Source organism: Vanellus vanellus, assembly GCF_965231255.1.
Source record: "Vanellus vanellus genome assembly, chromosome: 2".
NCBI lineage: Eukaryota > Metazoa > Chordata > Aves > Charadriiformes > Charadriidae > Vanellus > Vanellus vanellus.
This window is the reverse complement of record NC_138906.1, coordinates 125351798-125375474: the sequence shown is the minus strand read 5'-3', so window position 1 is coordinate 125375474 and position 23677 is coordinate 125351798. Positions and strand designations below refer to the sequence as shown.

The window sequence follows — 23677 nt, the reverse complement described above, 5'->3', positions numbered from 1 at the left end:
ACAAGATGTGTACTTTTACATTGTATTTTAACAACTTTCTACAGAACCTTTTTTCTATAATCCACTATTGTTTTGGTAGTGTATGAATGTAATTGTCAGGGCTTGGAGTTTTTCTATACTTTTTTACTGTCTAAAATTGTAAATATTGAATTAGGGATTCGGTGCTCCTTTTCTGAATTTGTGTCAATAAAACTGTTTTTCACACAGTCAAAAGAGAGCTTTTTAAAATCTACTTTTATGCTCCTAATTTTAATAGTCTTCCTGATTATTTAGAAGGTCCTAGCTACATTAAGAATAGCAACTTATTGCCTTGCTCTAGGGCAAGTCTCCTCCCCTTTCTTTTCCTTGTAATCTGATGGGGAAAAATAAAAAAAAAAGAATACAGTAACAACAAAATAGTGACTTCCTAGAGGACTATTATAAATATGAATTCACTAGTTATAAATCACTTAATAATCTCTGACATCTCTGATTAAGGTGCAGACGATCCTGCCTTTTAGGCGCTTGAGTCTGAGAGAACTCTAAAAATTGAAAATTGCATCCCAGATTCCTATATTTTTCATGAGAAGAGTCAGAGGCTTTGGAATGGATGCTGAAGGAGAAAGCACACTCCACACATAGAGGTGACTATGAAGATAACATTGGCCGTGGTGGCAGTTGAGTTCTGAGTTTTATTTAACATGTTTGGACTATATTCCCCTTCTGATGATTAAATCAGTGAACTCCTTGCCTGGGTGCAGACATTAATATTTATTTAGTGTTTTAATATTTTTACTGTCACCAGAACTGGTAGTATTCTCTCATACTGAAACACTGAAATATTAATGTGTATTCAGCAGTGATTCAATGATTGTCTCTTCTGAAGTAGAAACACAGAATAATTCTATCTTCTCAATTTTCTTGAAAAGAATGACATGAACTCAGTCTCTGCCATGGAAGAACAGGAAATGCAGGAGAGGGAATGCTCTGCGGTAGAAGAGCCCAGGTTTCTTTTCTTCATTTTTTCATTAAGTTTCCTGAGCTATCATGCTCTCTATCAATCTCTGAAAATATAATCGCTTCAAACCCTGTTAGCCTGCCCTTTTGCCATTCAACTCATTCTCCAAGGAAAACAAATTTATAGCGAAAGTAGCATGTGAGGTACTGCAGAAAGGAAGAAGTTTGAAGGTGATCACAAAGCACCAGAGTAACTTTTTTTTTAAGTTGGCTCTGCTTCAGTAACATCCACGGGGCTTGTACAAATATCTCTAGAAACAGGCACTGCTAAAATTGAGACATTTATGATGTTGGCATAAAAACTGAACAAAACCTCGAGACTCTACAGACGTTCAGTGGAAGTAATGGGAAGGGGTAGTAATGGGAAGCTGTTTTTCTTGGGTTTACTTGCTTTTATATTTAGTGAAACTATGGTTAAGTCCCATGTACCTGCTGTAGAAAACTAGAATATGGTGAAGATTAATACTGCAATGTCAGAAGCTGTAATTTCATCGCAATGATTTTTCTACTTCCATTTTTTATTATTTACAGGTTTTAGTCAGCTAAAGAACCCATTTGAAACATTTCAGCACTTTATAAGCTTGACCATGTTTACAGATAATAAAGGAAAAACTGCATATGAATAACATGATAAATAAACATACAAATGATATTCCTATATGTCTTAAACTGGAATTGCCTCTGCGCTGGGACATCCTCTTTTAATAAAGACTGAGAATGGACAAACCTCTTCCCAGACAGTTTGGAGAGCTGCATCACAAGAAAGAACAGCATCTTTGTACTCATTTCTGTGTTTCCACACAACAGTGCCCCAAAGGCAGTGGTTTAGGTTTTACTGCTTTATGGACTGACTCATTGGCTGTAACTAACTTCTGCTACATGGCCGAAAAGAGAAAAAACAATCCCTGTATTGGCGTGCAAGAATAGGGGATTATAGGAGAAGGGGGAAAAAGAGAAAAAAAACAAAAAAGAGTGAATGAGAAGGGTATCAACAAAGGAAAATGGTAGAAGAAATGAAAAGAAGGACCTTTAAATTACACAAAACTATGTGGCACAGATTCTGCACATTTCTATTAAGCAATATAATAAAATCTTTGGATAAGTGACAAGGAAGAATCATCCTGGCTCCAACAGGCTTACTTCTCAGAGAAGAGCTACCTTGGTGCTTGCCACTTTCCAGGCTCAAGGCCTGAAGTAATCAGAGGCTACCAAAAAAAAACCCAAAAACGTAGATGTGCATGTCACAAGTGAGATTTTTCTTCTCTCTCAAAGCCTGACTGTATCCTAAGATCATTGTTCATATTACATCCACAGTGCAATGTCTTCATGGACTGACTAACTTTTCCTGTTAGTTCTCTCCCTACATGACCACGACCAAAGAGTCACGGTTTGTAGTAAAAGGACCCACCACAGCAATGGGACGTGTTGCATTTGAGATGTAGCAGTAAAAGAACTCCTTTCACTTTTCTGTTCCAAATTGCTAGCAGAGAGGGTTTTTTCAGACTGTACATTTGGTTTCTTATTTTTGAACCCTCTGATGTAAAATTTTCTGAATTTTATTGAGCTGTTCCATCTGTAATCTGCTTCCCTAAGGGAAGTATAGTGCACTTATGTGACCTACAAAAACTAGGTAATGTACCTTGTATGTCAGAATAAGGTCTTCCCAATGGGAAGCACCTTTTTAAAATATGATTTTTCATACATATTTTTGATACTAGTCTATCTCTGCCTAGATGAAAATTCAGAAAAGACCAAATTACCTTTTTCATACTTTTGACCCAAAAAACCCCAAACCAACATACACAGGAAAGCACTTCAGCTGAATGGAAAGAGACAATTTTTTTTTCATCTCTTTTTCATCTCCTTTTCCCCTCCTCATGTTTTAGATTAAGAAATGCTGAGCATCTGAAAAACTGTTTTTCACTATTTTTAAAACAGAAAGAAGACCATACATATTAATTCTGAATGAAATAAAAAAATAAATACAATGTACAATAACGGCCCTATTCAATTTGCTACTCACAGCTTTAACTTTCTAAACATATTTCATTATCTCTTCCCATTTATTACAGTTAAGGCAAACTGAAGAAATTGGAAAAAAAAAAAGACACAAGTTTTCAGAACGATATTGCATATTTTAAGGACTCTGCTCTCAATCTTAGTGAAATCTTACATTGCAGCCACTGTTAGTTGCATCAACGTGTTTGAAAGCAACCAAATGTATTGCTCTTTCTTTCGTTTCTCAGTTAGAAAAAGAAATGTTATACTGGTTAAATGTGACATTAAAGTAAAGCTATAAAACCCATACGGCATTACAAAGAAATAAAAGAGTTGCCTAGTCAAAATCAGTTTATTTCCAATTTTGCCACACCCGGTTTGGCTCTGTATCTACTGACACCAGGACTTCTGATATTGACCTCAAAGGGAAAAAAATTGACCTCTTTCTGCCAGGTAGTCACATACAGTTTCCAGTTGCAATGTTACCCCCGGCTTGTCAACTGGTCTGACAGAGTGGTAATTTATTTTATACTTTCTCATCATACCTTGAGAATTTTGCACATTATCTCGTAAACTGAAAATGTTTTCTCAGCTCGTGTCCAATCCCAGGTTGTGACCTTGGGAAACAAACAAACAAACAAACAAAACAAACAGGAAAATAAAATAAGTTATTTTTGTTGGTTTCAAGAATTAAGTTTATTAAAAAAATAAAAATCAATCCCTAAACCATTTACATCCAGTATATTGTACATAGAAAGACCAAGCGCTGCCTCAGAGCAATAACTACCAGGCACCAGACTGTTGCATCCAGGCAGTGCTTAGGAGATGTCCTGCCCGTCTCCTTTGCTGACAACACAGCACCCCTGCATGCAGGCTGCCCTGTGCTGAATGATGAGGCTTCCCCTGGGAACTGGTGGGGTTTGCATTGAGATCCGAAAAGGATTCAGCCCTTCAGTTTCTCTCACAGAGCCTTGAATATATGAAGGTCTGTCTCTCACTACTTCCGTCCTTCTAACTGCATGTCACAATTTGCTCCCAGTCACCTACACTGTTTGCAAATCCATAAAACCAAATTCTCCAACCTTGCAATGTCCCAGACACTCACCCCACGTGCCTTGAATTCTAGGGGAAAAAAGCTAACAGGAAACAACAGAGGCAAATATCCATTTTCTTTTTTTTTTCTTACTAAGATTAATCTACTCCTGAATTCTAACAAACTAAGATTTGAAGAATAGTCTATTTCTCCTCTGTTTTAGGAACTGACAATTGCTTTTAACAGTATTAATTTTAAAAACTGTTTTACACAAAAAATTGCATAGGTAAAAAAGTTCAATAAAATCTTGCAAGGCTAAGGGTTAAGACTTAAATAAGACAGAAAGGGATAGATAAATATATTCAGTAAGGGAAGAGTCACGGGGATATCACAGCAATCTATAAATAACTTCCCAAGGATACTGTGAGAAGGAAAGAGAAGAATTATTCACAGTCTCAAAGGCAGATGAACACACAAAACAGAATGAAAATTGAGGCTATATATGCAAAAAAGAAGATATCTTAATGGTAAAAAGTATTGAACAATGGCCCAGCTCCAAAGGAAGACAGTTGCGTCATTACAATTGTTAGGCAAGAAAAAAAGGCTGATGAAGACAGAAGCTTAATTGGTTTTCAAGATTCAAGAATATAAAGTTCTTTGAAAAATGTATCAGCAAATGGTATCCACCACACACAAATAAAATATTATATGAGACCAATCTATCTTTTATTTAAAGAGCAAAGAATCATGAACAGACAAAACATGGCTGAGAAGCATATTTTGGATTTAGGCTTAGGTTTGGTTACCTAATTTTTGGGTATAAACACTATTGCAACTGAGCCCCCTTTGAGGAAATCATAGTCAGGCGTGAACGGTTCAAAAATACTTTGTCAGAGTTCCTCTTCTATTAGAATTTTCTTTATTTGCAGACATCCTCAAACTTAGTTTCCATTATCTTCCTCAAGTATGGGTATTAAACCAGATTTCTAAGGAAGGGAGTGACTAAATAGTGAGAGTCAACAAATTGATATACAATGCGGAAGTGAAGAAATATTGGAAATATGCAGTCTTTATGCCTGAGTTCTAAGAAGCTATTCAGAGATGTGGTGAATGATATGTAAAATGTTTTTGTCAGGGAAAGAAAGAAAGGGAAAAAAATTTGCTTTTTCTTCTGTGGACAAAAGATGAACTTTGTCACCATGAACAAAGAAATGAGGAGAGAAGTCTTGCTACAGCTCCACTGAGCCCAAAACACCAGTCACACAGGGCCAAGTCATGTTGCCTCATCTGGAAAAGTAGTTACTATTGCTGCTGAAGCACAGAGCCATCCAGAGCTATGTTTAAAAGCTTACTGTAGGCTCCACACTTTAGGGAAAAATATCAGAGCTCCCCCTCCTCCCCTAGTTTCCTGCTTTTGTTTGTACTTACAAAGGGACTTCTTTTCAGGTCAAAACAAAATTCTTTTGATATAAAGAATTATGTGAAGCAAAAGAAATTCATAGACATTCATAGAAATAGCTTGTCCTGTTCACTTTTGAAATTTTAATTTAAAAGCTTGAGCAGCAATAGAAAAGGTGTTGGCAGCTCTTTCTCAATTCAAGTCCATTGTCTCTGAGATTTCCAACTAAAAACTGTGCGAAAGTGAAACCCACCAGATGACACATTTAATAATTTAATAAGGAGAAAATGTATCAGGAAATAACAGAAAAAGAAAAAAAAAAAGTAATTTTGTTTAAAGCTTTCAAAATGCAAATAAGATACATTAGAATTGCTCATTTATCTGAGCATGGAAAGCAGAAATACTACTGATCAAACAGATAAAAAAAGAGGCAGGGGGAGGCCACTGATATACACTGTTTAAACACTTCCCTCCATAATGTGTTAGACTTTGGCAGAGACCAGGGAAATACTTTTGTTTGATTTTCTGGTGAAGAAGTTGGCAGCACATCTCTGTTCAGAAAACAACTTAATCTAAGGAGTTTACACTGCAAATATAATTAAAACTGTTTTTCTTCTTATGACTAAACTTTGCGCACTTCATAAACAGAGGCTCTGAAACTGCGGCTTTGAAAGTTTGTCCTTAAGCTTTTGTAATCCCTGGAAGAGATAAACATATATACCTGCAGAATAGCAATCATAACTGTATGTGTAAAAGTTTGCATATAAAAAATAGGATTTTAGAAGTCCTTTTAAAAGGCCTACTGCAGTCTTTGGTAAGAAGATAATTTTGCTGGGCATGTAAGTGTGCAATTATTACATATATTGCATGGTTTTAAGGTAGCTTTATAGGAAATCTCCCTCTCTTTGTCCTTTAGAAAGCATGTTTGTCATTCTGCTTCCCTCCTAATCCATGGAGAGAAAATATTTTTCTGTTAGAATTGTTTTTCTATTTTAGAATAAGAACCAGAATCTGGCAAAACAAAATCATGTTGAGCTGAAAGAAGACCTATAAAGACTTCAAGGATCGGTGGCTTGTCTCATACTGCAGCAGCTTACCGAAATTGTCCTAACTCCCATCACCACGGTTCACAGTCCTATTATGAACATGTTCCTCCCACACCCATTAACCATCACCCATTACCCATTGACCCACCAGCAGCATATTACTCCTGGAATCTTATGACTGAAGAGGATTGTAATTCCTTCCATAGCACTTACAAAAGAGTAACCTTCCTCGTTTATATTGAACAGGAGCTCTCAGCATTGTTTCTGCTTCTATCTAGTGTCTAGAATGGAGGTGGCTTTATCTGATAGGCAGAAAATGATAAGGTAGGTCTGCCAAAGCCAGGAGAGGTGCTTTGGAATTACGGTGTTTGGCAGCATAATCTGACATTTTAATCTGATCCTGAGAAATACACACCATCAAAAGCCAAAACCCCATCAGTAGCCATGGGAGAGCCAAACTCCTGTACCAATGAACTAGTGTACCGACATTGAACACCCTAAGTTTTCAGTTCATGCTTAATTCCCTTCTTCATGTCTTTCACCTGTTCTTAAACACTTTGTTAAACAAACAGGAATAGTGACTGATGAATGATGTAAAGACTTGCAAGCTGATGGTAGATGCCCCATCCCCGGAAACATTTGAGGTCAGGCTGGATGGGGCTCAGAGCAGCCTGATCTAGTTGAAGATGTCCCTGCTCATTGCAGGGGGGTTGGACCAGATGACTTTTAAAGGTCCCTTCCAACTCAAACTATTCTATGATTCTGTGATTCTATGATTCAGGCAGGAAGGAGCTACAGCCTGGATCTGGCAAGGCAGGGTTTAGCAGCAGTCAGAAGTATCACCCAATAAACAGAACAAATGAATCCACACAACTCTCCCTGCTGCTGGTGTGGGACTGCTCCTGGCTCCTTAGCTACCATCTTAAAAGTTAGCTAGAGGAAATCTCTGTTTACTTCCGTTTAGATGTACCATAAAACTGTGAAAGTAAATTGCTGAGTATGAGATAACAGCTAAAATTTTGCCCAGTGTTGCCAGTCAGATTCCAATTAATATATTTAACCTAAACAATTTCATTTGCTTCCCTACATTCCTTTTGGTGCTCCCAAAAAGAATAAAAGTTACATTCAGGATGAAATCTAATTACGGAGATATTGCCATTTTCACAGCATGTAAAAAGCTTTGATATTTCCCCAAACCTCAGCAGTTTGTCTTTAGAATGATAGTTCTGTTTAAATCTAACCATCTTGCTTCGGGCTTGTTCTGCCTGCCAAAAGAAAATGAAATGCCCCCTTTTAGCACAAGCAGATTACTCTTGGATTTTTTTAAGTGCTCAGGTAAGTGGGGCAAAAGAAATTCTGGTTAGATACCCAGTCATCTGATGAACAGCTATTTTTTATCACTTCTATACCACTTACCCTGGAACTTTTCAGTGCTGTAAGTTGCAATCCTGTTAGCTCAATGAGTGATATCTTATTATGAAAGCCTTGGACATAGTACATGAAATTATTTTATTTAATAACATTTACTCCCACTAAGCATGAGAAATATACTTACTGGAGGTGCTATAAATTTATACAGGGAAGATCCCCTCAGTGCTAGAAACTTTGGTGTGTACATTCGATCCTGAAGGGAGTCTTGTTCCCGTTCTTCCGTCCAGCCCATGTAGACTATCTGACAGAAAAATCAATAGTGTTGACAAATTCCTCAGACACTTTCTTCAAATGAATTGCAAATATTTCACGCAAGTAAGCTGATGTCTGTCAAATTTTACATAGCTACAAACCTTGAACCACAGACACAATATGGTGTGTTGGCAGTTCACTTACAATCACGTACTTGTATAAAGGACGCCTGTTATGACAATCCAAAAACATCAGAACAAATATTTATTGTACTAGCAACAACAAAAAAGTTAAACCACATCCTCAGCGGATGTTAAAGGTCTATTATCTCATTAGAAGCTCCCTGAAGGAATTCTATATATTTGCTGACAGATCACGTCTGAGAAATTTAATGCAAGTGAAGTGTAAGGAACTACTAGGCCGGAATACAAAATCAAGTAACTGTTGTTACACTGCAGTGTAGATACAGTCTCCACATACAAGTTCACATTTATGCATTAAACAATATGATATTACAAATTTTATTTCCAAATAGTGACAAGCTTTTTTTTTTTTTTTCCCCTCTGAAAATCCCTATGCAGGAGTTTTGAACTTCCTTCCTTAGGAAGAGCAAATTAGCAGACTGTTTTCAGACACTATTTTGATCGGACCTCATCTGCAGCTAAGAAGTAACCAGAATGCTGTTGACTCTTACCACTACTTGCAGATCTTCCGACATAGGTGTATGAACTAGAACTTATTCAAACCTAGGATCTAATTCCCTACCTATCCGTCTATTAAGTTTGAGCAATTTAATATCAAATCCTTAAAGAGTAACAGAGTATGAGTCATCACTATGCCAACTTCTGGAGAATATCTGAACAGGGAGTAGACACAGCATGCAACTTTTGATTTATAACCATGCCATTAGTAATAAAATACAATTTCCAGTGTACACTGGTACACTACTGCTGTGGAAAATAGATCAACCCTTATTTCATACAGTGCTGCTAATGGAAGAGATCTATTTTTAAATCTCTTTGTGAAACTGATTTCTACATTAACTAGACACGGGGCATACTCTGTCTTAAAAGTCAGTAATGAATACGTAAGGAAAACAGTTTAGGAAAAATAACTACAATTATATTAATAGTCAATGAATTAGTAAGCTTAACAACGGTATAAATGAACCTAAAAAGGATGTTTGTGCTTCATGTTTTATCCTTTGAGATTTTGTATGTCATGTATTTTTAAAAATGTGATTTATACAAGATTATTTCATTACTGTTCGGAAGAGAATTTTCATCAATAGTTCTTCATGGAATATACATTAAAGTAAATGGGGGGATCTGTTTTAGTGGTGTTGGGTTTGGGGTTTTTTTTTCCTTCTTTTTTTTCTGTTGGATTGTATTTTAACACACTAGAAATAAATGGCTTTTTCAATCCCCATGTATGAAATCTACACTACTACTCTCCATCACAGTTTAATAGATATTTTATGGTCTATAAACAGAGGCAGGGAGAAGGACCATTCCTCTAACACGTACTGTGAAACCTCAGCATTTAATTCTTTTTCCAATAGCAAACACTAAGACTGTAGTATAGTCTCGGGTCCAATGAATAATATGTTTTTAAGTATCTGCTGGTTTGGTGATTAAACAAGTTTATAAAACTCAAAAAGAAGACAGAGCTGTACCACAACACTCAAGAATCAAGCAGTGTGCCCAACACTACATTGTCATGCAATAACTAAAAAAAAAAAAAAAAGAGTTCTCTGAAATCTCATTCATTCTTGAATTAAGAAATAGTCAGAAAAAAAAAACAACACAACTGACAGGTACAGTAAGAGAAGGTTTAAATTATTTCAATTCAATGTTTATTCAGATTTCCCTCATTTCTGCTGTTTTGTATCTTATCCAATGCAGGATAAGTATGGGTCCCCATACCTATGACTTGGTAGGAATCTGTAGAGCTCAGTGACTGAGAAGGGTTACACAAAAGAGTAAAAGTAGTATAAAAAATTGTACTACTATGTGCAGAAGTTTGGCACATTTTTCTCTCTGTAACTGAAAGAGAATGAATGATCTCTAATTTCTAGGAATTGAGACATCTATGCTTTTAAATTAATTAAACTGAATTGATTTGGCTCTATCTTGATTTGTTTCATTAAAATCAGACACACAGTAAGATATCATCTTGCCTGATGATATTCAATATCACTGCAGCTCTGTATGTAATCTGTTTTCAGTTAGTGTTTTTCTCTTTCACATTCCTCATTTCTACTTCTACTATTCATCAGAATAACAGGATACAGTCAGTCATGCTGTGCAGATGTATTGATATTTCACATCTGATTGCCTTAATACTAAAGTACCATGAAATTGCTCCTTTAGATATTTCTCCCTTGCCTCTGTAGATCATGAGGAGAAATTAGATTGATTTTTCAGACAACCTGCTGTACCAAAGTTTTATTAACGAAAAGGCATTTCTCCTTCAGACTAAATACCTACTATGAAACATACAGAAGAACTGTTAATCAAAGGCTGTGTGATTATAATTAGGAACATTTAAAAAGTTGTTTGAGTGCATGTGCATATTCACATGCGTGGATTAAAGTAGCATGGGCTAGATTCTGGAAAATAAGGCAAAACTGGACAAATACTTGCTAACTATTTTACTTATTTGTTCCTAAATTGGTCAGTTTATCGAAACACACTGACCATGTGAAGTTAGATAAAGTATTGTAATTTTTACATAATGAAGCTGAGAAACCATTGAAAATTTTTCACTTATGAGTTAAAACAGAGGCCATGTTCTTGAGACATCTATGTTACTGGCAAACATTTTGACATAAAAAAAGCTTTAACTATTGACAGCTTCAAGAAGATTATTTATTTGGAAAGGGATCTTATCTTTCCAAATTAATAGTTCATGTGTATATATGTATTGAAATTGTGGAGGTATATGAAATTTGACTTGTGAGTTTTGGAACATATCTTAATGCTGTACATGTGGATTTGGCCCAAAATAAGGAATTTCATGAGATTCTATCTGAAAAGAAATATATACAAACACAGACACATGATGAATGGAAATAAATGTGAATCACAAATAAGACAGTTCATAGCTGGCCTCTTTATAAATTTAAAAACTAGGTTAGTTTTTTAATCTTAGAAAAGTTTTTTGAGCCCCTGTAAATTGCTGACCGTTATCAACAAAGGTGGCGGTGATGGGGAAAACAGATTTCATTCGTGATAGCATTCCACTTAGAAGATAATTTTTGCAGTCCTGGTTTCTAACTTACCTCAAGCAGCTCATTCTTCAAAATCAAATGGTGACATAAATTAGTTAACTTAGTGGCTGCTGGTTCAGTAACAAAGATTCAATAAGTTATTATGGTTTATGAGTTAAATCATGTAGAGTTTAAAAAAACCTATATCTAAATGATAAATGAAACAGGACACTTTCTTCAGTCAAAAATCCATAATCTCCTAATTTAGTATGAACCGATATCACACGGACATCCTAATCATGCAAGATAAATTGCCATAAATTGCCATATTTCATATCAGTCCAACATACTGCTTAAATGACTTAAATAGCCTTGACTTTCAGAGACACTTCTCCATAGTTTCACACAAATTTTGTTATATTTTAGGAAGAACAGTAAGATAAAAGCACAAGAAAATTTCCCCAAAAGGAAATGTAAAACGTATGTGACGTTAAATGAGTGAGGCAATTCAAAAATCAGAACAGATGTATCAACAGCTTTTTATCTTGGGAGTCTCATATTCATACTCATATTATGTGAAACTGTGCTGTAGGGCAACAGGATAAAAACATGGAGTCAGAAGACAAATGAATATGTCAGACAACACGGGAAAAGTGAGGGATGAGGAACCCAGATAATGCTGTCTACCCTGGTTTTAATATCATTTTCTCTGTATGATAGTCTCAAAATTCATTATAGTCAATTGTTAGCAGAAAAACAATAAACCCACACTAAAATGTAAAAAAAAAAGCATGATCGTAATGCAGTCATTGGCAGAAACAGTCCTTTATTTTAAAGGCTTAGTATTTTTATGCTGAATAAGATTTTTTTTTCAGTCAACAGAAGAATTAATCATATACAATATTGAATGAATGCTATAAAAATTTTGCTGTACTGTAAATACAGTCAAAATGTCCTCTATCCTATTTTCAGTTTCATGAAAAGCCTGGTAATCTTTCCATAAATATATATTTGTTTTAAATTCCTGTGAATTATTTTCTATCTTCGTCATGAAGTCCACTAAAACAAGGCAGTCTGCATATGAAAAATAATCTTAAAGAAACAGAAGATAAATGGCGATGAAAGGTTATTTTACATATGTTTCAGATTCGATTTAAAAGAATTTAAAGCCTCATTTGCTTCATTTGCTTTGTGACAAATAAACATCAGTAATGGTCAGGATAGCTTGAAAATTATGCCATGAAATTATTAATAGCAAAGTAACAGCTTTGGAAAATATCCCCTTTGACTTTTATTCCTGAACTTCAAAATTTAGAAATGAACTATTTTTGGTTTGAATTGTGGATAAACGAGGTCCTGGGCAACCTGCTCTAGGTGGTCCTGCTTGAACAGGGAGGGTGGGCAAGATGACCTCTAGAGGTTCCTTATGACCTCAACTATTCTCTGATTCCATGAAATAAGAAAAATTATGAATGTATAAAACCAGAAAATGATTGCTTGCAAAAGTTTCCCCCTTCGGTTCTCCTCTATCTCCTCCTTTCTATCCTATGTGCTTTAGAGCTATCACTGACAAAGATAACCTTCATATTTTTGAACCACCTACCTACTACGTACTAATAGATTAATCAACCTCTAAGCATTTCACTTCTTATTGGAGATTATAAAATTATTATGGAAGATTGTAAGAGTGCACATTTATTGAATCTCATATCACTTAATTTTCTTCTGGATAAGAACTCATGTTGTCATCTTGTTACCAGACCAAGGCTGAGTATAGGTTTTCCATTTGTTTTAGTCCTGTTCTGTTTTTTAAACAATCACACAAAAATTAAGGAAATATTTAGGAATCTTAAAGTAAACAGTTCCAGAGAAAGCAGAAAATACTGCTTAGTTATGGAAGATGATTTTTCCTTTACAGATAAGTGAAAACTGATATCAAAGACTGAAAACAGTATATTTGCTTTCTTAGCATACAATATCATAATCAGAATGAAGACAGTTGTTTAGGGTAACAAAACTTGCCTGTACCTCTGCAGACATCCACCCAACATTTACAGCACTATGAAAAAACTGCATTATAGTTTACATTACATCCAACACCATCCCACGAGAAATCTTAGCACCTGCCCAATGAGATCTACCAGATCTTGCTAGAAAACAGGACTATATTGGCTGCTTCATGCCTTCACTCCCTTCACAGATCTGAAAAGTGATGGCTACATGTGGATACAGGACAGCTTGCTGAACAGGTAAAGATCTGTACTTTGCTTTTCGGGGTTTCTCACAATCTTCTTGTTATAATCTCCTAATCCAGAGCAACATTTTGTCTCACCCATTCAGTTTTTCATCCAATGTTACATATTAATAGCTACAGTTTATATCAAGGCACTCGTTTTATTTATTTAAGACTTCTAAGTATCTGTTCATTGCAATAAATTATTCTAAAGACAAAGTCAATTTGAACATTAATTGGGCAACTGTGTGCCTTTGTCAAAATGTCAACATTAAAAGTTGGGTTTTTTTGCTTCCCTTAAATTACTCAAGTCAATGAGCAATTACATGTATTTAAAATTCATTGCAATTTGAATTTGTTAATTTTAATAGAGCATTAGCATTTAGAAAGTACAGCATTCCTGTGTTAAGACTATTTCCAAGAGACTGTATGCAGCTGTTTTTACAAAGATGGATTTGGATGCAAACTGCACTATGAGATACCAATCTATATTAATTTGGGAGGTGTGTGTGAAATTACTAGAAGGAATCAGTACAAAAATAACTCATGCTAGTCCTGGCTTGCAGGATATTGACTGGGTAATTAAAAAAAAAAAATAAAAATCATCAATTACAGGAGCTAGCCAGCATATGGTAATCCCCCTGAATTTCACAAGGGATGGGTGCATTTTACATGGGATTGAGTCAAGCATTTTCCTGGTTAATAGGCACGGTAGCTAGATGATGAAAAAATATATCTAGTGTTATCTAGAGCCATCTGCCTTCCTCACTTGAATGAGCCTCCTTTCTTCTTGCTTGCCTGCCACATAACTCACCTTTGGAGCAATTTAGCACATCCCTGAGCAGGTTCCTTTGGCTGCCAGGCTTATCACTGGGAAGACTCGGTCCTGCTGCCATCACAGGCATTTTACAGCCCACCTGAGAAGCTTCAGACCTTCTCTGACACTCTCAACAGAGCAGTTCTCGGCAAACTCTTTGAAACTGAGCAGGTCTCACACACATCCTATATATCACACTGTCATTATTCCCCCTCTTGCTGTCATGTAACAGCAACCAATAGGATTCTGGGGTTTTTCTCTGTTTTTTTTTTTTTTGTTGTTGTTGGTTGTTTTGTTTTGGTTTGTTTGTTTGTTTGTTTGTTTTTTTTACTGGGAAAACCATCTTTGATATATTGTCATATTTGAATTCCTGCCTGTAAATTTTTCACCTCCTGAATTTACAAGCAGGCAGAAGGAGAGCTGTCAATTTTAATCCAGGATAAAATTTCTGGGTTTTTTTTGAGGGTTTAAACAGATAACAGTGCAATAAAGCAAGCTCAACACTCAGGTGGCAAGAAGGTAAACATCATCTATTCTAAAGCCTCATAGCCTGACTGTATTTAGGACTTATCTTTTGATTAATATCTCCTTTTTTCCTCTTCTAAATGTACACAGTATAAATGTAATACATTTTTGAAGCTCTCAAATATAAATGGGTCAAACAAAAAAATATTTCAGATAATCGAGCTGGAGGGTATGGCCTCTCCTTTCTGATGAACAATGTGTCATATTCATCTTTGTCACCTCAGGATAGACTACTGAAACATACCGAATGAAGAAAAAGATCAGAATATAACAAGTCACTAGACAGAGTCTTTCAGACTTTTGATGGTGCCACTGAGCAAACAACTGACGTATTCATCTTTCTCAGGCACCAGTGTGAGCGAATCATTTATGGAAGCATTTATTATCATTCTTAACTCGCCCCAGGACTAGTTTTCAATTAGATTTCAATGACTGGTTTCAGATATTGTTTTGATTTCCATTTTCTCTTTCTCTGAAAAGGACCGGTAAGAAGAACTTGGACAGGACTAGCGCAATTTAGGCTATTTGGCTGTCTCTGAGAGATCATACTACTCATGTAGCTGCTTTGCTCGCACCCTGAAAGCCTGCTAAATTTCTGCTTACTGAGCTCCATCCAAAGGAGAAGATAACAATAAAAGTGTGAGAACCCAAATGTCTGAGTATACAGAAAATACAGATGATGGGTAATAGATTAGACTTGTTTGAAATTCATTTTAGCAAGATAAATTTTGAGTTTGTATAACATTAAAATTACATTTCTACAGAATTAGAAGTTTAGATTTTGAAGTGCTCACAAAGCCAGAATAAAACTGCAAGCAGTGTATACTTAAAGCTGTCTTTCAAGTCTCTGGTGTTGCTTCTTGCACAGCAAAATAAACATATCTGATAGTAATCCCTTTTTTGGTAACAATAAGTTCACAAGACCTGACTTACAAATATTTTTATAAATTTGTGAGATTGAAGTTTGAACTGTTTACAAAATTAGCAGTGCGGCTCTATATGTAAGTATACAAACACCTGTTTCAGCTTAAAATTTTATAATAAATGCTTCATCCTCTGATGGAAGCAAAATCAAAATTCTATGGAATCATGTTATTCATGGCTACTGTGTGAAAATGTTTTTTTTACTTTCCATTCTTGGTCATTTAAATAGCAATACTTACAAACTAATAAAATTAGCTATTAATCTTTGAAAAATTTCTTTTGCAATTTATGCTGAGAAACTGTCCTATGTGATTATCAAAAGAAAAAGACTTCTGCAAGCTTAAAGTGTTCTTAAGGCTTTCTCAAGGCTCTCGGAGAAAACAGTTATTACTTATATACTCCCAGAATAATAACTCTAAATAAAATATCCGGGAAATAACTGAATAAATTTAGATTAGAATTACCTTGCCTTTTAGCAACTCATTCATTTTTTAGGTATTCAATGCATGTAGTTGAAAGAAGAGAAAGTCATCAAGAGGTGATTTCTGTTTTCAGAAGTACAAACAGTAGTCATTTTTCTGCATAAATCCACTGGTTTCCAGCTTTCATAATCCGTGTTCAGTTAATGAATTTTTTTGAATGAAGAGAGTGTGACTGAAGAAGTAGGAGTAGTGACATGGTTTTTTTTTTTTTTTCCTTCCTTACCAGCACCATTATTTTGCTGTGAGAAAGAACGTCTATGAAAGGTCAGCTGGTGGTTAGATACCTTCTTTTATTACAAAAAAAAAGGATAAATATTCAAGGAAAGCAAAGGCAAAATAAAAAAGCAGTATAAAAAATTAATGGTAGAGTCAATAAAGAATTCTCCCCAAGGTAATTTTGTCATTCGTTAGCTATATCAAATAATCTTTTGTCTAATGAATTCACAGTTTTTGAGATCATAAAGCAATAGCTCTAATTAAGCTTAATTTCTAAATAAAAAATGATTAATATTCTTCCTCTATAAAAATAAGCAATGCAGTAAAATTTCAGTTTATATTTCAATTCATACCATGTAATAAGAAACTGTAAAGTAATCCATAAATTTTATATATATGGATAACATTGTGATTCCTTCCTTCTCAGAAACATCAGCCCACACTTATCCTCTAATCTTCCTTTAAGTCAAAGTGTATTTCAAAAGTATATATAAAGAAATTATAATAAGTGGAATAGAAGACAGAATTCTGAAAGCAAGACATTCTCACAACTGTATTGGTCACTTATTACTAAATCCACAACAACTATAGGAGTGGCTGACATTTTCCTTGTTTGTTAATCATTATCCTGATTAAAATATGACAATTAAGGCTTTGCTTTTGACAGTATAAAATTGATTTCAAGTAAAAATTCTAGAACAATCACCAAATCTATCACATGTAAAAAATCACTAAATGAAAAAAAAAGTTTAAAAAATACCTCTAAAATTCCATCAGAAATATATTTAGTACAGAAACACTTAGTTTGAACTCTCCATTTTGTTTCAAATAATTCTGTATGCCAATCTAATGGTCTGAATGCCATTAGGAAACCAAGCTTGCATTTATGCTTATTTCATACTTCCTAGCCACATATCATCTATCAGAGAATTTTGAAAGCTATAGATTTTTCTTTTATATTTTTTGCTCTTAAAAGGATTTTCATTTAATTTTGAATGGCTCATGAAGACTACTTTTGAATGGATAAAACTTGCAGCATTTTAACAAATTGGTCCCAAAGTGTATTCATCTTCCACTACAGCTAAACAGAGATAATATTATGGGTCACTGCTTTTCTCTTTCACCTGCCTTCAGAGTTTGAACTTTCAATCACAGTGTTGAGGTATATTAATTGCTTAGCATAAATAAGTAAGTTTGAAGTAGAATAAATTACTTAGGATTATAATTTGCTGTGATTTGTGCTGCTTGCTTAGCTCTACTTAGCATGAATAGTTAGATTTGCTGAAACCTTTAGGCCATGAGAAAACTATTCTTCTCAGTAGGTGGTACAATGTTGTTTAATCTTTTAGCATGGGAAAGCGCTGGATACCATACTGATGTTTTGGTAGTGTTTCTCTCAAGTCCAAGACTTTTCAGTTTCCCATGTTTTGCCAACAAGGACAGGTGCACAAGGAATGTAAACCAGAAGATACAGAATCTCCAACCCTTGACACAAACTGCAAATCAACAAGTTAAGAGCCTGCCTGCATGGACACAGAAAAAGAATCCAATTAGATGTTAGAAGACCCATGACCAAAAATCACCATTGGACTAAAAGACGCATGGACAGTGCATGAAGGGCGCGTGAGGGGCAGGTGTATGGATCGCAAGGGTATAATTGCCCAGGGATTTCTTTGTTCAGGGTGTCTCTCTTTGGAGGTACCCAGCCCAGGCTGTTCTTACTGCTGTACCTTCCATTTAAATTAATTATTTTATGAAACCTGACACCCGAGACTCTACTGCAGGAAACCTAGGGTCAAGTCTGAAGGAGGAAGAGTGCCCGGGAGTAATTGTGTGTGTGTGACACCATGAACGGTGTGTGAATGCTGGGGCAGCAGCTTCTCCTTTAACACACAATAGCCTGAAAAATAAAATGTTTTTATAAAAACAAATAAATATTCTGCAATTGAACTCCATAGTATGTACCTTGCTAGATCTACAGAAAGAGATTGATTCATTATCTCGTGGCATTATGGCAAAGAAATCATATACCAATTCACCTTTGATGTCTTTTATTAGTTAAAAAATACAGAAAATTTTGAATTATTTCTCTTAGTGACAAATGTTATGAAATATTCATTCTTAAATATATTCAGAACTTTACTGGGCAAAGTCCTGAGAAACTTGATTTATGTTGGCCATTATCTGAGCAGGGTTTTGACCGGACGACCTACAATCTAAATAATTCTGTTGTTCTACAAGTCTTTGATGTCAAAGCAGTCAAATCTGTTTTGGAATCTGTTTTAAAGTAGTCCTGAATTGCTATTCTTAGCAAACCAGCTTCAGCATTGTTTTTATTACAGCGCCACATTATTCTTCAGTGGCACACACAGTAGTACATACCAAATGTAGCGGTTCGCATTCCATAATCCATTTGTACCTGTCCAGTTTTTTCTGAATTCACCAATTTTCTATCTAATCTACCTTCATCTTCAATGGGACAGCATATCAAACTTCTTACTACAGACTCTCATCCTTAAAATAAACCCTGGAAAGGAATTTTTAGGGCAGAGTGCTTGTAGGTAAGGCAGCCTTGAGAATGAAGACAGTAGGAATCTTCTATTGCTCATAAACAGCCATTGAGAAATGAAAGATCATCCCTTCTCAGTTGTTAACGGAGGGGGATGTGTGGTTATGATTTGTGAAGGACTGATAGTCTTTGGAGACTGAGGAGGAAGGGAAAGAGGAGGTGAGAAGTCAGATGAGAAGAGAACAGAGATGCTAAATATCTTGAAATTACTTGAAATGCTCCTGACTTTCCAAACAGAATGGAAAAGAAGCTGTGTGAAAGACTAATGATGTATAACTTGCATTCTTACACACTCTTAAAGTAAATAAAAATCTTCCTAAATCAAGTACCAAGAAAGAAGGAGAAGTGGGGCTACTCTGGGATCACTTAATATATTAATTTTCAAACAGTGGTATCCAAATACAACTGCCTTGAGAATGAGAACCAGAATGCAGTCCCATTCTGAAAGACAGCAAGGTAGAGGAAAACGACTGCTAAAATGTCTCCTCTAGGAGCTGAGAAAAACCTTGGGGGATTATTAGATCAAGAACATGCTATTCGGTATTTTCTACATAATATTGGTTTTATGCTTCTCTTCATAACTTAATTTTTAACAAGCATCTAATTTTTTTGCTTTGTTAGAATAAAGCCTGTTTTAATTTGCCTGGGGTTTATATTGAAACTGTGCTATTCTAAGGAACTGATCATATGCCAATGTTCTCTGACAGGGAGCTAGCAGTAGAGTTCGTAATATTTATTGAACTCATGTTCCACTTTATTTTTCGAATATGGGGTGATGCCTTTCAATAGTTGACTTCTCTCTGACATCTCAGTATTTCCATGGATTTTGTAGTTTCACTAGAAAAGCTCAGTCTTTAAGGAGTACTTAGTGCCAATTATTTTCCAATAATATCAGAACTTTCTTCCACTCAATTTTTTTCTGAATGCAAAGTGTCCCACCATCATGAACAACAGAAGGATACAACCTATATAGGATGTAACCGCCCCAAAATTAAGATTGGGTCCTGAATGAAGCTCTACCTTCAGCGTTAGACATTGACGCTCTGTATCCACAGAGAGCTCTAGAGAGGGAGAGGAAGGCTCCTTCACCCCCAGAGAGGACAGCATAAAAAAAATCCACTGTGCATGCCATCTGTGTGGCTGAAGGAGAGATCCTGATGGAATAGTTCAAGGCCCCGTGAAGAGCAGGCAGTGACCTATAGGAACTTTATCAAACAACTGATGGGTGTAAACTCATAATTAATACTTAGCCAGAAGTCTCCTCTCACAGAGGGCGTCTCTTCCTCAAGGCCTTTGTGCATAGTCTCAGGGGTCCGCATCCTTCTTGCACACTCTCTGCATCCTTCTTGCATACTCTTCCACTCTCTGGGGTTGGTTTCGAACTACAGCCTACCTTCAGCAGGAGGGGAAGGAGAGGCTGCCATATTATCTCACCTACTGCCATTAGGGCAGGCTCGAGGGCGCGATAGGTTGGAGTGATGAGTGACTATTGCTTCTATTAAGCAAATACCATAAACAGCGGGCTGTTAAACAAACAATGGGAAGCAGCGTGATTTCTGGCGGTATATTTAAAGAAAGCAGCTAGAAACTGCATACTGTTGTATCTTGATCCCGCTGGACTCCAGGGGAACTCTGAGCATGCCAGTTGGATTGAGTGACTCTGGACACTCAGCGCTTACATGCCACCAAAGCCACCAGCTAGAGGCCTGGTTTACAGAAAGAAGCCAGGCGTCTGTCTCGACCTTGGTCAGAAGTTCCCAGCCACAGCATTGCCTATCTACTGCTTCGGGCCCTTTCGCCTCTCCGTACCTGCACCGTTTTCCAGAATCATTCTTTGTAAGTAAAGGTGGGCATTTTTTGGTTCTAAACCCAGCATCACTGAAAGATATTCCAACAAGGAAAATGTTTATTACTAAATTAATAAAAAAAATAAAAATAAAATCAGTTGTCAGCTCCTGAGAATTGTTTATCTATTTTCTGCTGTTAAATTTGTATTTGCTGTGTCATGAAATAGGATGGACTTAATAAGTTTGCTTTCCCAAAATAGTAAGATTGGAAGCAAAAGTTCTCTAATGTGCTTAACATATAACAGATATTGCTCACTAAACAGTGTCTCCTTACCAGGAAATATAACTGTTTAAAAGAACAAAAAAGCGTCCTTATATTATGAATTCTAGGGGAAGTTTCTGCATTTGCAATTAACTACATTTTGTAACATTTTCGATCAATTTTACTGTCAGTTTTCCTTCATACATTTTCAGTGATTAATACTTCTTGGGGTATTTTTGCTTCTTCATTTGTAGGTAACCCATAAATTGCCAATTGCTTTGTACTATTTAACACATCAACTATTTTCTGTAAACCAGGTAGCAACTGTATCACCGGTAACCATGGACTACTATTGTGATGAAGGGGAAAGACCAATGAGCACCTATGGTTCACAGAACTCTGTTTAGCCACTGTTCTTAGAAGTTCAAGAGGTGAAATATTTTTCCATTCACAGAGTATGATATGAAGCACCAATCATCCGAACAGATGTAAAGGAAGTGAATGAGAAGAAATGAAATGCTTATTCACCTCTCCTCTTGAAGTAAACTGTAATTTAAAATACTTTCTTTAAGCCTTTTGATTCCCATGTACTCCTTCAATAGAAGATCTACAGTTAAAGTACATGCTTCATTGATTCCAATTAATTTATTTAGGTGATACAATTCCCCAAGGAATAATGTGTGTATAGGCTTAGAGAACACCTTCATTCTAATCTACTAAAAATAATGTTATTCTTGGGAACTTTTACACTTGATGCAATAAAAGAGACATTACAATAAAGCACTGGAATGTTTTTATTTCTAGCCTCAGCCTCCAACAAAAATTCAAAAATGGCCAGACTGAACAAGTTTATCTCTGGAAAGCTATGGATATTAACAAGGTGAGGTTGGAGAAAAAAAAATAATAAGTTTTCCTCATACTTAATCTTTCTAAATATAACTGTAAAAAAAGATACCTATATCTTTTGTGGGTAGGGTGACTCAATTTCTCTTCCTTTTTTATTTCCTCTCTGTGTTACCACTTTTCAGGAACTTGTCAGAGAGCAGACAGATACAGAACATATGTAACATTCAAGGTACCTATTTCTAAACAAGGATGATGAAATTTGCTTCCTGTCATCTTGCTTTGTCGGCCAGTTTGGGTAGTAGCTAAAAATCCTGTCCGACAACAAAATACATGAAAAAGATGGAAGCATTTATTCTATTAGAATAAAAAATGGCCTTTTCTTTGTTTAACATTTTCTACTTATGTTTCCAGTCTCAGGCATCATAAATATCCAACTCCCTGCAAAAATCTGTCTTTTAAATTCCAGGTATCCCTTTCACTGTCCTATTTATGCCACATATCCCATTTCTTGGGTAAGTGGCAAAATATCAGACCCAAATACATTTAGAGACTTAAAGCAGGATTTAACTATGTCATGCGTATAAATAGAACACAGGAATAAAATGATGCAATGAAAGTGATCCCTTGAATTGCTGTTTAATTTCAGCGGTTTCTCACTGTCTGACCTCATCATAGATACAGAATTATGGTTCTGGGAGGAAATGCAAGTATTTGTCCAGATTAAAGCTTTATCAGGAAGCAATGATTCCTCTGCCTAAACTGCTCTGTGTGTGTGTGTGTGTGTCTGATTCAGAAGAACCCTGGATGCATACAGGCAGGGTCAGGTTTATTAAAAAAAATTAAGATCATATTGTTGCAAAAAGCAGAAGCTGAAGGGAAAGTCCTTATTATGGCAATGTAGCAATCACAGCACTCGCAAAGTCAGTGTGTCAAACGTGTATCTTTCATCTTCTAACCTAACCATCAAGCTAAAAGCTGAGGTATACAGCTCCTGTTGAAGCTATGGCTCCATGCAGAAAGATAAGCAAGACCCATGGGACCAAAAAGAGCCTGATTTCACAGCATGTTTCTTCATAAAGTATATGTATCTGTTTATCTATCTATTTATCTATCTACTTATTTATTTAGAGCAGGAGCTTCCATTAATTTTTTACAAAGAGTCTTTGTGAAAGCATTCAGAGCTTTGAAGCTGACGGGAATGAAGCTTGGACTCAGGCCCCTAAGCCACAAAGACAGAAGGGCTATCAGACTTGTCCCTGTGAACTGCCCGAGGTAGAGCTACACCCTGTCTGCTTTGGGTCTTATCCCAATGGTTCTCTGTTCTTCAGGAACCAAATGGGTAACAGCTGGGCATCACATCACTTCCCTGCAGATTCCAAAGTCCTCTCTGTTATCTACCCTTGAAATGTCACTAAAATACATACGATATCTAGTAACCTTTCTTCCAGAACCAGAAAATAAGTAACATTTGTTTATCTGTTTATCAATTTAGGATGCCACTTACTAACCTCTAGTTGTGGGACATGTCTGTTCATTTCACTCAATTTTAAATGTCTACAGCAGAATGAGGCATTTAGACTCCCCCCATTCATCTGCCCTATTTAAGTCTTTAGTGGAGAATACAGTACATTCATCTCTGTATTGACTACAATCTGAGCACAGATCTAACACGGATGTGGTCACTAAATTTGGTCAGAAAAAGCTTGCCCT

At 35.9% G+C, this 23677-nt stretch overlaps 1 protein-coding gene across 1 annotated transcript in view; it reads right to left on the bottom strand.

Moving 5' to 3' along the window:
* SNTG1 (syntrophin gamma 1) overlaps positions 1-23677 on the bottom strand; it is a gene marked incomplete at both ends in the record, with an annotated part of 170941 nt that overhangs the window by 41677 nt on the left and 105587 nt on the right. Inside the window, 2 exons of the mRNA XM_082499225.1 lie at positions 3540-3611; positions 8028-8144. Of these exons, the coding sequence (XP_082355351.1) occupies positions 3540-3611; positions 8028-8144 (189 nt within the window). The remainder of the gene's footprint in view (positions 1-3539; positions 3612-8027; positions 8145-23677) is intronic.